Source organism: Mizuhopecten yessoensis, unplaced genomic scaffold (genome assembly GCF_002113885.1).
Source record: "Mizuhopecten yessoensis strain PY_sf001 unplaced genomic scaffold, ASM211388v2 scaffold11137, whole genome shotgun sequence".
NCBI lineage: Eukaryota > Metazoa > Mollusca > Bivalvia > Pectinida > Pectinidae > Mizuhopecten > Mizuhopecten yessoensis.
This window is the reverse complement of record NW_018408898.1, coordinates 773,351-788,583: the sequence shown is the minus strand read 5'-3', so window position 1 is coordinate 788,583 and position 15,233 is coordinate 773,351. Positions and strand designations below refer to the sequence as shown.

The 15,233-nt window shown below is 36.6% G+C and overlaps 1 protein-coding gene across 1 annotated transcript; it reads left to right on the top strand.

Moving 5' to 3' along the window:
- Positions 1-6,092: 6,092 nt before the first annotated feature.
- Positions 6,093-6,944, top strand: LOC110466554 (ficolin-1-like). Its single transcript, XM_021523110.1, has one exon. It carries the CDS (start codon positions 6,093-6,095, stop codon positions 6,942-6,944), a length of 852 nt encoding a protein of 283 aa, XP_021378785.1.
- The last annotated feature ends 8,289 nt before the right edge of the window (positions 6,945-15,233 follow it).

The window sequence follows — 15,233 nt, the reverse complement described above, 5'->3', positions numbered from 1 at the left end:
TGTCATTTATCGTTAAGGGAGCCAACTCTAATTTCACACGTAAGGTAGGAGACTAGTAAAATCATTATAGCAGACGCTTAATGTAATGGCTTTATCTAGTTTCATGTTTTAAAGTGCAAGTAGAACCCAAAATGGAACGCAACCAAAATGACACACTTTTCATTTTGCAAACGAGTGAGTTGCATCTGTTCTACTTTTAAGAAATTCTGTTTTTTTATTAGCGCAATTAAGTATTCGTTATAAAAGTAAATGAAAATAATTCACGGGAACAACATAAACATCCTCTCACATTTCTTAACATGGAAAATAGGCATACTGTCAAAATAAAGAATTTAATGGATATATTTCTAAAATTTACCATAAAGTATCAAGATGTAGAAGATTATTTGTCTGTTATTTTCATACATTCACTTTCGCTCTCTGTGAACGAAAGTGAGCGTAAACCCTGGATGACGAGGATGACTAAGTGCTGAGGAGTTCCGTTTTGGCTCGGACTTAATCTAATTCCGTTGTTATGGGTATCCTGCATACTAAAACTTTGAGGCGAACATGACTCAAGTACAAGTGTAAAATACAATGGACCCTATCATGTAACGTATAATCTATAAAGCTGGCTAAAGTTTAAAGAAGTATATTTCACATAAATAGTTATAGAGCTTAATACATCCATGTGTGTGAACTTACATTTGGATATCTATACAATATCTATAGATACAATTTTATATAATCGAATAAGCGCCGATTTGGATATCGTCTACATGAATGCACTTATATATATAATATATCAAAACCATCATAAAAAATGCTTTAAGTTAAAGGTCACTCGGCCGTTCAAAAAATATCTGATTTCTAAAATCCTATTCGGAAAAACAATACTCTTCATGGTATAAGGACCTGTTCACAAAGGAAGGGAAATTGTCAATGGTGACAATATTTTCTTGAACTAGAAATCTCGTGCTATCAGGACGACAGGTAACGTTTAGGCGTACCCGTTATCTATATAGAGTATGAGTACCTTCGGAGTGGTATTTCAGCGAGATGCACTCTAAAACCACAGAGACCTGAGCATTTGTTACAGCTATATTTGGACCTAAACTAAGGTGTTCAGAGTAATTTTACATGTTTTGAGGTGTTCACACCTTAATTTAGGTCCAAATATAGACGTACTAAATGCTCTGTTCACTGTGTCTAAAATCGACAAGGGAAGGGGGTGAATTAATCAACATACCAATCATTATTTGTCCTGTCAAGCCCAGGAAAGTATTGCATTTAGATAATCACCTATATTAAACAAAGTGACCAAATAAGTACTCTTTTTAGACACCGAAATCAGGTTTGATTGTGAATGTCAGACGTGGATTGCAGCTACCCCGGTAGAAAACCTTGACTAATATTACTGGTCAATACGGCGCATTCACCCAGAAAAATACAGACTCATAATAATTAAAACAAGTTCTGAAATAGATAACCGACTTAACATATAAACACTATGTCATGCAGTGCTTTCAGTGGGAAAATAATCAGAACCATTGTTGTGTGCTCCTATATAGTGGAACGTTAACACGTCCACCAGGCATGCGCGGGTTTCTATTTATAGACTGCACTTAACACACACATTCAACCGGCTATACCAGTCCACAATAAGGTTCCAAGAGACAAAACGTATCAGAAACAAATTGTAGCATTTATAAGAATAAATACATCATTGTGTGTAAGTAAAAACTCAAACTGATGCATCTTGAGGATGGATCAATTAAAACTATCAGTCAGTAAGAGTTAAAAGCCTATATAGAGCAGTAGAAGTTGCAACACAGAAAAACCTTGTTATTAACCGGGATAACTCCAAAGTTTTGGACAGAGAAAGCAATCTGTTCAAGCGGCAGATAAAGGAAGCCATCCGGATACGCCGCAGTGGGCCAGTTCTAAATCGAGACGAGGGGCTCAAAGACTCGCACATCTATGACCAAGTGTTAACAAAGCGTAGCTGAATTGCGTCATTTCGGTACATATATAACAACTATTATACAAACGTTTCCAGCGTAGCCGAAATCGACATCGATTTTATTGACAACTCGTACACATTTTACACCTTTGTGTGCATACGCTTCAGTGGTCATTTGTCTGATGAAGGTGACAGTGTACATATCGTACAAGTCATCGAAACGTCACATACATTATTTTCAATGGTTTTGTAAAAGGAACTTCTCATAATCACATGCTGATTTTTTTACGCTGGAACGAGCATTGCGACTAATACTAATGATGTTATAGCGGTTGGATGTACCTTGGGAGGTTCATTTAAACATATGGCAGTGCTATGAAACATACAAATGTTTGGATAATGAGTTTTAACAGCTCAATTGGTCCTCTCCAAAATAAAACAGAGGAAGTGGTTGGTGACTGGAAGCGGGAGTCACGACGAAAGGACAGATATTACGTATTTAAATTGATATCGGTCTGGGATTCATCACAAACACGACATGATGTGATGCTGCCACATCCTACGCAAACAAGCTGAAGCCGTTAAATAATAACAGGGTTTGAAAGAAAAAGTCCATACTAACTCACCAATAGACATTGAATCAATATAAAGTGAAGCGCACAAGATATATTAAACAAAAACATTAACTCCATAATATATGTAATATACTGGATTGAAAAGTGAAGCATGTTGGTTTGGTGTATAAGGTGTTGCGCCCTTTTAATAGCGAGGGTTGTTCGAGGACGTGTCTCCAGCTGTGTGATACATAAACGTTTCTTTTGGAACAACTGATTTCACCCCAGATTTATATGAGAATGCATATTCAAAATTTTATTTTCCAAAACATTTGATGTTTCTTCATGTCTTTGTTGCTGTTGTTTTTTTTGCATTTTCTTGGAGTTAATATTTTATCTTTATATGTTATCGTTGTGGTTAATATTTTATTGTTTTCACTTTGGATTTCTCTTTTTCTAATGAAATTTTATATTACGGAGGTGCGCTTTGAGACACCAGCGTGAAGTTGGTTACTTATTCAATATTGGGCTAGCCCAATATTGGACTAATCCAATGTTGGGCTGGCGCAATATTGGGCTAGTTTGATATTCAAATGTACCTAACATAATAGTTCTTATGCCGCTTTTTCACACCTATACCACAACTAGGCATCTTCTAAGGTATCCACATGCAAAACGGCATCAACGATAGCCCAGGCTAACGATGTTCACCGGGCACCATTTCGAATTTCAGTACATAATCGTTAATTTTTCGTTTTCAACAGGCCACGGCATATTGTTATAGGTCTTATGCCGCTTTTTCACACCTATACCACAACTGGGCATCTTAATTCTAAGGTATCAATATGCAAAACGGCATCAACGATACCCCAGGCTAAAGATGCCCACTGGGCATCATTTCGAATTTCAGTACATAATCGTTAGTTTTACGTTTTTAACAGGACACGACATATTGTTATAGGTCTTATGCCGCTTTTTCACACCTATACCACAACTGGGCATCTTCTAAGGTATCCACATGCAAAACGGCATCAACGATACCCCAGGCTAAAGATGCCCACTGGGCATCATTTCGAATTTCAGTACATAATCGTTAATTTTTCGTTTTCAACAGGCCACGGCATATTGTTATAGGTCTTATGCCGCTTTTTCACACCTATACCACAACTGGGCATCTTCTAAGGTATCCACATGCAAAACGGCATCAACGATACCCCAGGCTAAAGATGCCCACTGGCCATCATTTCGAATTTCAGTACATAATCGTTAATTTTTCGTTTTCAACCGGCCACGGCATATTGTTATAGGTCTTATGCCGCTTTTTCACACCGAAATTCGAAATGATGCCCAATGGGCATCTTTAGCCTGGGGTATCGTTTTATTTCGTTTTTCATGTGGATACCTTAGGAGATGCCCAGTTGTTGTATAGGTGTGAAAAAGCGGTATAAGACCTGTAACAATATGCCGTGGCCTGTTGAAAACGAAAAATTAACGAGTATGTACTGAAATTCGAAATGATGCCCAGTCTGCATCTTTAGCCTGGGGTATCGTTGATGCCGTTTTGCCTATGGATACCTTAGAAGATGTCCAGTTGTGGTATAGGTGTGATAAAGCGGCATAAGACCTATAACAATATGCCGTGGCCTGTTGAAAACGATAAATTGTCGATTATGTACTGAAATTCGAAATGATGCCCAGTGGGCATCTTTAGCCTGGGGTATCGTTGATGTCGTTTTGCATGTGGATACCTTAGAAGATGCGTAGTTGTGGTATAGGTGTGAAAAAGCGTCATAAGACCTATAACAATATGCCGTTGCCTGTTGAAAACGAAAAATTAACGATTATGTACTGAAATTCGAAATTATGTCCAGTGGTAATCTTTAGCCTGGGGTATCGTTGATGTCGTTTTGCCTGTGGATACCTTAGAAGATGCCCAGTTGTGGTATAGGTGTGATAAAGCGGCATAAGACCTATAACAATATACCGTGGCCTGTTGAAAACGAACAATTATCGATTATATACTGAAATTCGAAATGATGCCCAGTGGGCATCTTTAACCTGGGGTATCGTTGATGCCGTTTTGCATGTGGATACCTTGGAAGATGCCCAGTTGTGGTATAGGTGTGAAAAAGCGGCATAAAAACTATTATGTTAGGTACAATTGAATATCCAACTGGCCCAATATTGCGCCAGCCCAACATTGGTCCAGTCCAATATTGGGCTAGACCAATATTGAATAAGTAACCAACTTCACGCTGGTCTTTGAGACGACCTTCGAACTAGGTTGTGATAAAGCGGTATATAAGAACCTCGAATTATTATATTATTATTATTATAGGTCTTCATTGCTAACAAACAAACCAATGATAAGGTAACATGTATATCAGGACGTCTTCATATCGCATAACGTCGCTGCGTTCTATTGAAACTATTTTGTTGATAATTTTTGACATGTTCGCTTGCGGCAACATTTTGAGTGAAATATACAACAATGAATAGAAATTCTTACACATAAGCAAATCAAACACTTAGACATCGAAGTAACGCGAGAAAATGTATTGTCATCAAACGGCTGTCGTTGTAACCACTTTGAAGTACTAAAATCCTAACCAGCTAATTGTCTGTTTCTTTTTTGTAAAGCTGCATATTTATAAGAAATGCCAGCCCAGTCACCTAATCTATACTTCTATGACCCCCCCCCCCCCCCCCCCCCAAAAAAAGAACCCAGTAAATTAATAAAAGTTCAGTGAGTCCAATATTATTAAAAAAAAAAATGTATTTATATCACCTAAGCTCCTTCATATTTATTCAACTTATTCTCTTCAAACTGTCCTGGTCAATAAACTAGTTATGCATTTTCCCTTGAATTATTGATATCTCTGCTATGGTTATCCTAAAAACATTGCTGTCTGTGTGTGTGCGTGTTTACATAGACATTCATATCCAAAAAACAGGAAACCATCCTCATTTCAGTCAAATACACCAGGCGAACAAAGTGCACCATTCCATTAGTGTCGGGTTACTTGGGCTCCTTTTTACGTAATAGCCTAACACAATTGACCGAAAACGTTTCAATGTTGTCTTTGGTTGTCTTCCGGTGTATATGAATATATGTCCATCAATAGTAAGCACTACACAGTATATACAAACATGATACTGTTTCAAACTTTATATGCACTTCACGCTTCAATAACCTAGCCCCCACTTAAACGACACGTTTCTCCCATTGAATACCTGGCTAGTGTGCGAAGGAGGAAATTTGGCTTTATATTGTTTCGGTGGTATATCCTCCCCACATTTACTTTTACTGGGCAAGAATTTGGCCGGATTATCAAGGCCTAAGTGTATATTATTAAATGTTAAATCGATATTCATTAGATATATTACACAACTGAGAGGTGTCTGCTATAACTGATCGATGATCTGTCAGTATAAAAGTGCACGCAGGTATCCCTAAACTATATAAGTAATTTTCTGTCGTAGACTACGTTCGTATATCAAATCTCTTTCGCTTACTCCAACAGGAATCAACAATGAAAATAAATACTTTCATTGTCAATCACACGCTATACATGTACATCATGTTTCTCTCAAGCATGCCGACTGAAGCCAGTGGTACATTTTATAATGTGAAAACAATCGATAGTTACGTTCTTACAGTTTCCGAGGTTCCGAGTGATATAGAGAGGACGCAATGTGCTCTGATGTGTCACCTGGCTAACTGTGATGCCTTTGTGATAGATGCTGACGATCACACGTGCAAGTTCATGCAAACAAATAGTAATCCGTATGAAAACCTGTACATTTCAAGAGATATCGGGATGTGTCACTCGTTGCCAGCGGGGAGTCCTTCAGATGTGTATACTATTACAACTAGTGATTCCTTGATGGCTGACGTGTTTTGTGACATGGATACTTTGGGCGGAGGATGGACAGTCATACAAAACAGAATCGACGGCAGTCTGGACTTTTACAAAACATGGGAAGAATACAAGCAAGGATTCGGATTCCCCTATGGTGAATACTGGATTGGAAACGAGAATCTGTACAAACTAACCTCGTCAGGTTCGTATGAACTCCGCATAGAGATGGAAGACATTACAGGTCTTTCCAAATATGCAGCATATTCAGTCTTTTCTGTTGCATCTGAAAGTGAGAATTACTCGCTGGCCGCATCCGGATTCACTGGAACTGTGTTTAATTCATTATCAGATCACCACCTTAAACCGTTTAGCACCTGGGATCGCGACAATGACGAAGCGAGTACAAGCTGTGCAACTACCTATCAAGGTGGTTGGTGGTACACAAAATGTCACAAGTCAAACCTCAACGGTCCGTACAAACCAGCAACTGTAGATGACCCCAAAGCCATGTCGTGGTTCAGATTCGTAAGCGGCGGAGGTCATTCTGCTCTGAAATCATCAAAGATGATGATACGTCCGTGTTAATAGCAATTGTAGCTGGCATACGGATGATTTCAACGTTAGTAGGAAACGTCATGATTGTTCATTGTAGTGTACCTATTATCTATTTTTTTCAGCGCAGATGTTGTTTAGAGCGAAGAAAAACAAATATGCACTTTACTGTTTAAGCATCAGGATTCAAGACGTTTGAAGTTAGATTTCAAACAATTAAGAATACAAAACTGGCGTTGAGGATTTGTTTTCATTGTTTGAAAGGCATCACAGAAACAAATACAGGGAAGGATCTGGATACTTACTGGAACAGCATGGATGAAGAATCCATTGTACATATAATAATATTTCTTTTCCACAAGTGATTTAAACACACCTGATAAGATTTGAAAATCACTTATCTAATGGTTTCCCGACGACTTTTTCGTATGTAATTCACGTAGAGAATTCATTGAATCACTCTTACAGTGGTGGGATCTGTTTAACTCGAAATGATAGGCGTTGATAGGTATGTACTGTATACCTTTCTATTCTGGCCAGGTTTTGAGATGATAACTCCAGTTGAGAACGTGTTCATTGAATAAACATCGAAGCAAACCACTGAAGATATATTTAAAGGATTATTTTCTTTTTTGAATGCTTCAGAATTATTTATATATCAATCTGATAGCAGATTGTGTGTCGTCCAAGGAAAGTTTGCATAATCCTGCCCACATGGGTTGTTGTCGATGTCATGGAAACGCGTCTCGTTCTATGGTAAGGTTTGGAGCTGACAATTGTACGCAATGGAAACCAGAATCATTGGTACAGCCTGTTGCTACCCAGTAGGCACATGTCGTTGCATTTACGTTCATTTAATTCTTGTTGCGACGTCGGCAGTCATGGCTTAGTTTTTAATCGAATGTCGACCAATATTAGTAACTGATATTGCAGCAATGTCGGAACTTCATAATATCGCTATATGTATGAGCGAATGTTATTTAAACAAACCATTTACTCTCGTCTTTTTGCTTTGTGGCGAATGAACGAAATAACGAAGTTAACGATTCTCCTTTTTCTTGTTTGGTAGAGAAAAACCCCAAAATGGCAGAAATCAGTAATCAGTATGGGAATGCATGATGTTTTTCAAAATGCTTTAATGTTTCTTCAAGTTTTGTTGTTGTTTGTTTGTATTGCTATTATTATATCCTTATATTTTGTCGATGAGGTCATTTGTCGCATATCTATTTAGTAATAGTATCTCGATGTTTAATTCCTGAGAGAGAAACAAGAGAATAAAATACTGAAGTGTCCATAAAACCCTATTTAGAACTCTGAATCGACAAAACTATGCCATGATATGTACCTTGGACATTTTAACATGGATCCTTGTCAAAGTACAATGAGAATAAGAACAGTTGTTCTGGAAGAAGGATGTTATGTTTCTGCTCCATTGACGATAACTGCCATTAATATGAAGTGATTATCAAAGTATCTTTTGATAGTGAGAACATGGGTAGTGATAACAAAATAAAAAGGTACACGACTTAGCCTAATCAAAGACATCCGCCTTAATATCACACAATGGTATAGTATATTTATCAATAAGATCATATTTGCGACCATAAACGGGTCAGTAGTCTTCATTAACCTGTATGTATCTGTCAGAAGTTGTGATGGAGGAGAGAATGATCAAGACTGATCAAATTGTTCTAAACTCTTCAAAATCCAAAATTTCAAGATTGATCAAACTGTTTTAAACCCTTTAAAATCCAAATTTCCATTAATTCCACTTCTGGAATATACAGCGTCACAACACGAGTTTACCTGGATTCAAATGGGCTAACGGTGGTACATGTAGTCCGCAGTTTGGAAAATGGCTTGGTTGAGCAACTACAAGAGCCAGTGATGGAATGCTGTAAATAAGAATTCATTTGAAGTTTCGGAATTCCAATCTACACGATGGTTGTCCTTTTCCTTATCAATAATAGGCATACATTTAGAATAGAATCAAGAACCTTACATATAAATTGGAAATTCATTTTCAAAGAAAAAGATAACTGTAGCAGCGTCATCACTGCAATGCCTTTACTGGTGGGCTGTGTAATTAACTTTATGTAATTGACTTCTTTGCTAACGAAACACTGTCATGCTTGTGTTACATAACAGGACGACCTCATATCAAATAACGTCTCTAGTATTTATTGCAATGATTGCCGTGATAAGTTTTGTCTGGATCGATTGCGGCGACAGTTAAAATGATATGTGCAATAAGCAATACAAATTGTTACAATAAAGCATGTCAAACACCTAGACATGGATGTAGAGCGAGAGGGTGTATTGTTATGGAACGGCTATCATTGTAATATTAACAGCATATTTGTATGCACTTGGTACATGTCCGTTTAAGTACCAGATTCAAATAAATATATCGATTTATGTTTAATGTTTGAAGGTTCTGTTTTCTAAAACTACATTGTTTGTTTTATATGACAAACACAGTGCTAGTCATGTTGTTCAAGCTTTATCGATTTTGCAGAATTATATGTGTTTTTATTGTTCATTTTATCAAGTATCTATATCGTTTGTGGTAAGACACTATTTGTTAAATGTATTCATTTGTTATTCATATTAAAGTGCCATGTCAAACGAACGAGTCTGTTATTCGTTGTCGTAAAAACCTTTCTGATTGTGGTTTTCTTAACATAGACTAAAGTAACCTATTCCGTTATTGTTGGGATATATAGGCTTCTAAAGACTGCAAGATCGAACACGAGTTTGTTTCATTAAAAGCCTTTATATTAATTGTATTCCATTACGAAATGTTCTCGTGTTTCCGTCCCTCCGACATACGTATTTTTGCATGTTCGGTCAAACTTAATGTTACTTAAAAATATTTTTCTAATTTTTTTTTAACTTTAACCTGGTACCGCCATTGCCTCTTGTATTTTGATAAAGCTTCTCAAGAATATTTGAAACAAAATGATGCTAACAATAAAGAAAACACAATACCAAACTGCAAGCAAAGAACACAAAATCGATGAAAATAGGTCAAAATATAAACAAAGAAAATATTTATATAGAAACCCTTAAAACATTTACCCGGATAATAAGACCAGGTGTTCAAGAAGGGTAGACGTCTTCTGCGTCATCGACAACACTACCTAGTATAAATCAAAGTCATATTCAAGTTATGTCACGTCCTCATAGCGAGAACTGGAAAAGTTACAACAAGGTTAACTAATGAGCATTATAAAAAGCTACCTTCATAACACAACAATAGTCTAGTTCCCGATGAGGTCATGCTTGCAACCATCAAACTTGTCCATAATTTTCATCACCCTTTATCGTTGTAAACCCTGTGTTTTTCGTTTGCTTATCAGCAGTTGACATCTGTCATGGGTGTCATGATATTCGAAGCATGCTCTTGTAAAACACCAAAGGATTGGGCTTCACGGCTGTTGCTATCGGGAAAGAGATAGTCCACAAGTAGGAACTCGTAGTCGTGGCGCTTACTGTAAAGCACAATAGAAACTTGACCCTGTTGGTCATGCTGTTTGTAAAGACCGGAGAAAGCGATATAAGAGTCAGTAGTGTTATTGACGCCAATCCTAGATACGATCCGCTATGTAAATACATGTCTTGTTATTTAGAGATAGCCACATCGTCAATACATTGAATGTGAAATAGAAAAGAACTTGCCTAGTCTTTTTACCAGTCCTGGTAAGCTATTTATTTTATGCATCCTCATATAGAAACAAAATATTTTTAAAAAACATGGCGACAAAAAGAAGTACGAGAATTTGTTTCTATAGAACTCTTACATTTTGCAGAGATACTTTCAACTTGGAACTCAACCATTTTCACAATTTACAAATTGCCGACAAAAACAGTTAAGTGTCTGACACATCGCGACACTTATCACATCAAAAGAGAATGTACATAAAGTTGAACTTAAATAACACACGTTAAATAAACTAAATATGACGTTTCGCAGACGAACGGTTTCTCTGAAACAAGTGGTTAAAATATGCCTGATACGATTTATTATATATATATATATATATAATTTAATCTTGCTTGTATTAAGCATTTTCATTGGCTTAAACATTTATGTTATCAGCCCATAACGTAAAAGAATGACGTCGCCATTTGTAACGTCGCTATTGATTGGCCGATACAGCAGCGCAATAATTTCTAAGAGAAAAGAGTCCATCAATGAAAGTGGATTTCCACAGGGATTGTAATGCTGATTGTATGCTGAGTGTACTCTCAGCATAAAACCGCTTCACTCCGTTTTTTGTGTGTTATAACTCCATAACATGAAACATTTATTCAAGTTAATCCTTAAATAACATTTCCCTAGTGTCGGCCCGACGACTGTTCCATATGTGATGGTATCGAGATTTCATAAGAAATTTAATTGTTCAGTTATAGTTTTTCCTAAAATCAAAACGTGTTCAAAGATACCGAGAAGTAATGTATAGAAGCGTTCTTGCAATGTGCACACACGTGTGCCTAAGTTTTGAGGCTAAATCAGTTTTGTTGTATTTTGAAGTGTATCTGGTACGATTATATTTGATATGTATCATATGCAGTTAGGATAGGTATTTTTTCTGATTGCGACGTCGGCAACCTTCATACAACGTCTGGGTGATGATTCTTTTTATCAGACGTCATATCAACATTAGTTATAGATATTTGAATATGTAACATCGTTGGGATGGACTTGGTCATACCAAAATATATACAAAATAAAATACTGTTTTGGGATCGCACATCCGATATGCGGACGATATGCGCACAATGAAGAACTGGGGGATAAAGTAACATGGTGTCGTAAGTGGGAAATGATACCTCGTTGTATCGATTAACCGTGTCAAATTATGAGACAATTAATAATCTGTTCAAATTACCTTGAATATATATATATATTCTATATGGAAAGCGCACTAAGCTATTTCAACTGATTTCCGTCGTAGCTGACAATTACATTTGATTTGTAAACAGTTTTTATCACATATCACATCAAACATGCAAATGATTATAATTTACATGCAGGACTGTTTATTTATATATTTTCGTCAGATACGGATACAGTATGCTAATAATGTCATTGTCACTTGCAATGGATCATTCGCATGGCGATTGCACTATACGTCCACAATGATCTCATTCGGAGGTAGGTTACTTGTTCGTGTTAGATATGAAGGTCGATGTCTTTGATTTGTTAACACTACCCCGGTTCATCCTATGAGGATTTTAACATCATTAAGATTCGACCTAGATTTGCATGGTCGGAGTCGTCGATGAGACAGAAGTCGCTTTTTCACATGGTCTTATTGCCTTTGTAGTTTTTCAATGTTTCCTTTGTTTTCACACTTTTTAAAATACTTGGCTATCATGGGACTACTGTTACTGCGTAGTGACAAAAACTGTGAACCGTCGACCAATTGCCTTTCAAAACGAATGCTTATCGTACAATTGGGTAAGGGTTTGGGGTCTATGGTCGGTTTCTAGTTCTCTGACATCAGGTATATTTTCCGAGCCGAAGCTGTTTAATAATACCGATCCAAAAATCATTGTTGCATTTTGTAAAACGAAATATTCCTGTTGTAATTTCCATAAACTCATTAAAAGCAGTATCCACACTTTCAATGGTATTAACATATAAATGGGGCCAGGTCAAAAATTCTAAGCTTATTGTGATAACAGGTGGGGCAAAGTCACTACAAGCTCCGCCAACTCTAAGCTTATTGTGACAACAGGTGGGGCCAAGTCACTACAAGCTCCGCCCACTCTAAGCTTATTGTGATAACAGGTGGGGCCAAGTCACTACAAGCTCCGCCCAACTCTATACTTATTGTGAGCAATTGTGAGTCAAAGTCAGTAAAGCTTCGCCCAACTCTATGCTTATTGTGATGACAGGTATGGGCCAAAGCACTACAAGCTCTGCCCAACTCTAAGCTTATTTTGATTATTGGTGAGTCAAAGTCAGTAAAGCTTCACCCAACTCAATGATTATTGTGATGACAGGAGGGGTAAATCACTACAAACTCTGCCCAACTCTTACCTGATTGGCTCAGTCATGTCTGTCAAAAGAGCCAGTCTGCACTCCGGAACTGCCGATGGAGTTAGCCAACATGGATGTTTTAGTATTTGGACTTACACGGGGATGATAGAGGACAAAATCCCACGGCAGCGAAGTCAGTGCAAAAAGGGGATGTAAACAATTTATACAATTTCTTTTTATTGTATAATTACACATTTTATATTAAACGTTTTGTTGTTGTTGCTTTATCGATTATTAAAAATGGTAATGCTAAAGGAGGATATTTGGTTGTTTCCCGACGAATTTCATATGTTTTTGACGAGTATGGCAGATTATTAAAATTGTCCACAAGTTCGAAACAAGGCAGTCGGATGGTAGGCTACAGTCGTAATCTAAACACAATACAATACTCGGAGATCCAACAAACGCTTGATAAGGGGAAATCTTTGATCTGGCATACGTCATACACTATCTACCGACGATCTAACAGTATAGTACAAGCAGACACTGAATAAATATATGAAAAATGTAATTTTTGAGAGGAACATAACAAGTACCTCATTTCATATATATGTTACATACACCTTTAATTTGTAATTATAATTGGTACATACCTAAAAGTCTTTCCATTACAAAAGTTAACCAAAATATGTATGGATTGTCTGGTATCTCAGATTATCTGTAACATGTTTATATTATATTTCTCCATTCTTGTATTGATTCATTGATTAATAAGAATAAACAGCTGTAGATAGTATCATCTGTTCTCACCTTCAGAATTTCTTTACAGATTATTGTGAATGCATGATTTCTTTTGTCAGTTCATGCTTTTGTTGTTTTGTTTTTTTGTCTCCCTGTGTCGTTTATTTGTCATTCTGCTTTATTTTGTAAATTAGCATAGTTTAACTCCGCATAGAGATGGAAGACATTACAGGTCTATCCAAATATGCAGCATTTACAATATTTTCTGATGCATCTGAAAGTGATAATTACACCTTGACTGTGTCTGGTTTCTCAGGAAATATTCGTAATGCTATGAATGAACACAACTTACAGCGATTTAGTAACAGAGACCACGATAACGATGGAGCTACTGGCAACTGTGCAATGAGCTACCAAGGAGGGTGGTGGTACAATAGATGTCACAGGGCAAACCTGTCTGTATATACCATCAGCAGAAGGAGACGCTGCCGCCATGTCGAGGTACCAATTTGAAAGCGCCCGTTTTGAAGCACTGAAAGCGTCCAAGATGACGATTCGTCTTATCCCATAGTAAAATGTTAATTAATTGAGAGCATCACTATCGTTTCTGAGTAGATGTGTGATGTATTTTGTCCTATGAAGTGAACTTATTTAACGTTGAAAAAATGTTCGAGCTGGAGTCCCCAAATCGATGTTTGGAGAGTTACTGCTGTACTCTCTATTCTTCTACTTACTTATTCTTCTTTCTCCTCTTCCCCCTCTGCCGTACACTTATCCGACTGCTCTCCTGGAGCATTCGCAGCTCTTCCTCCAAGATGACCGTCGCGGCCACTGATAGGTGGAATATACATTTTGAGTATTTTTGATCAAATTTGGTATGTAGGTTATTATGCCGTTACAAAGAGTAAGGTGACTTCAATAAGCCTCAAATATGACTACGGGAGACAAGCAAAACTGTTTTTCAAACATACATTTAAATATGCTGAATTACAAACTGTTCCTGTGAGTTGCTTTCATTGAAATATATATTTATTAACATTATCTCTGATATTTGTCATATCTAATCATTATTTTCGCATTAATGTTCGTACACCTATTTGATATGGTTTACTTGCATCGTATAAGTGAAAAATAAAAATAAAAATATCAAGAGATATTTCCATTTTTTATAAGCAATGGATACATTTGTGCATTGTAATAGGGGTTTGTTTTGCGTTTCCTGGTTTTAATAATACATTGAATTGAGTGGCAATCTTGAATATTCAAAACAAAGAAAGTAGCGAGATACTTATTGGTTTTTCAAATCTGCATGCGTTTACGTTAAATGTCATTTTACTCATATTCTTAGACTGGTATTTGTTGAAATTTATTTTCTCTTCATACTTATAGATAACGAGCATTTGTATTTGCATAAATTTGAATTCATATACTTATCCTTGAGACATATATCGGTGGTGTACAACATAAACAAACTCTTAAAATTAAAATATTAAAATATTTCAGAACAAACGTTATTCTTTTAATTTTTTAAAAGGGTCAAAATGGTCCTTTGGATTTCAATGGTAGAATTCAATATCCTTTTAAAATCA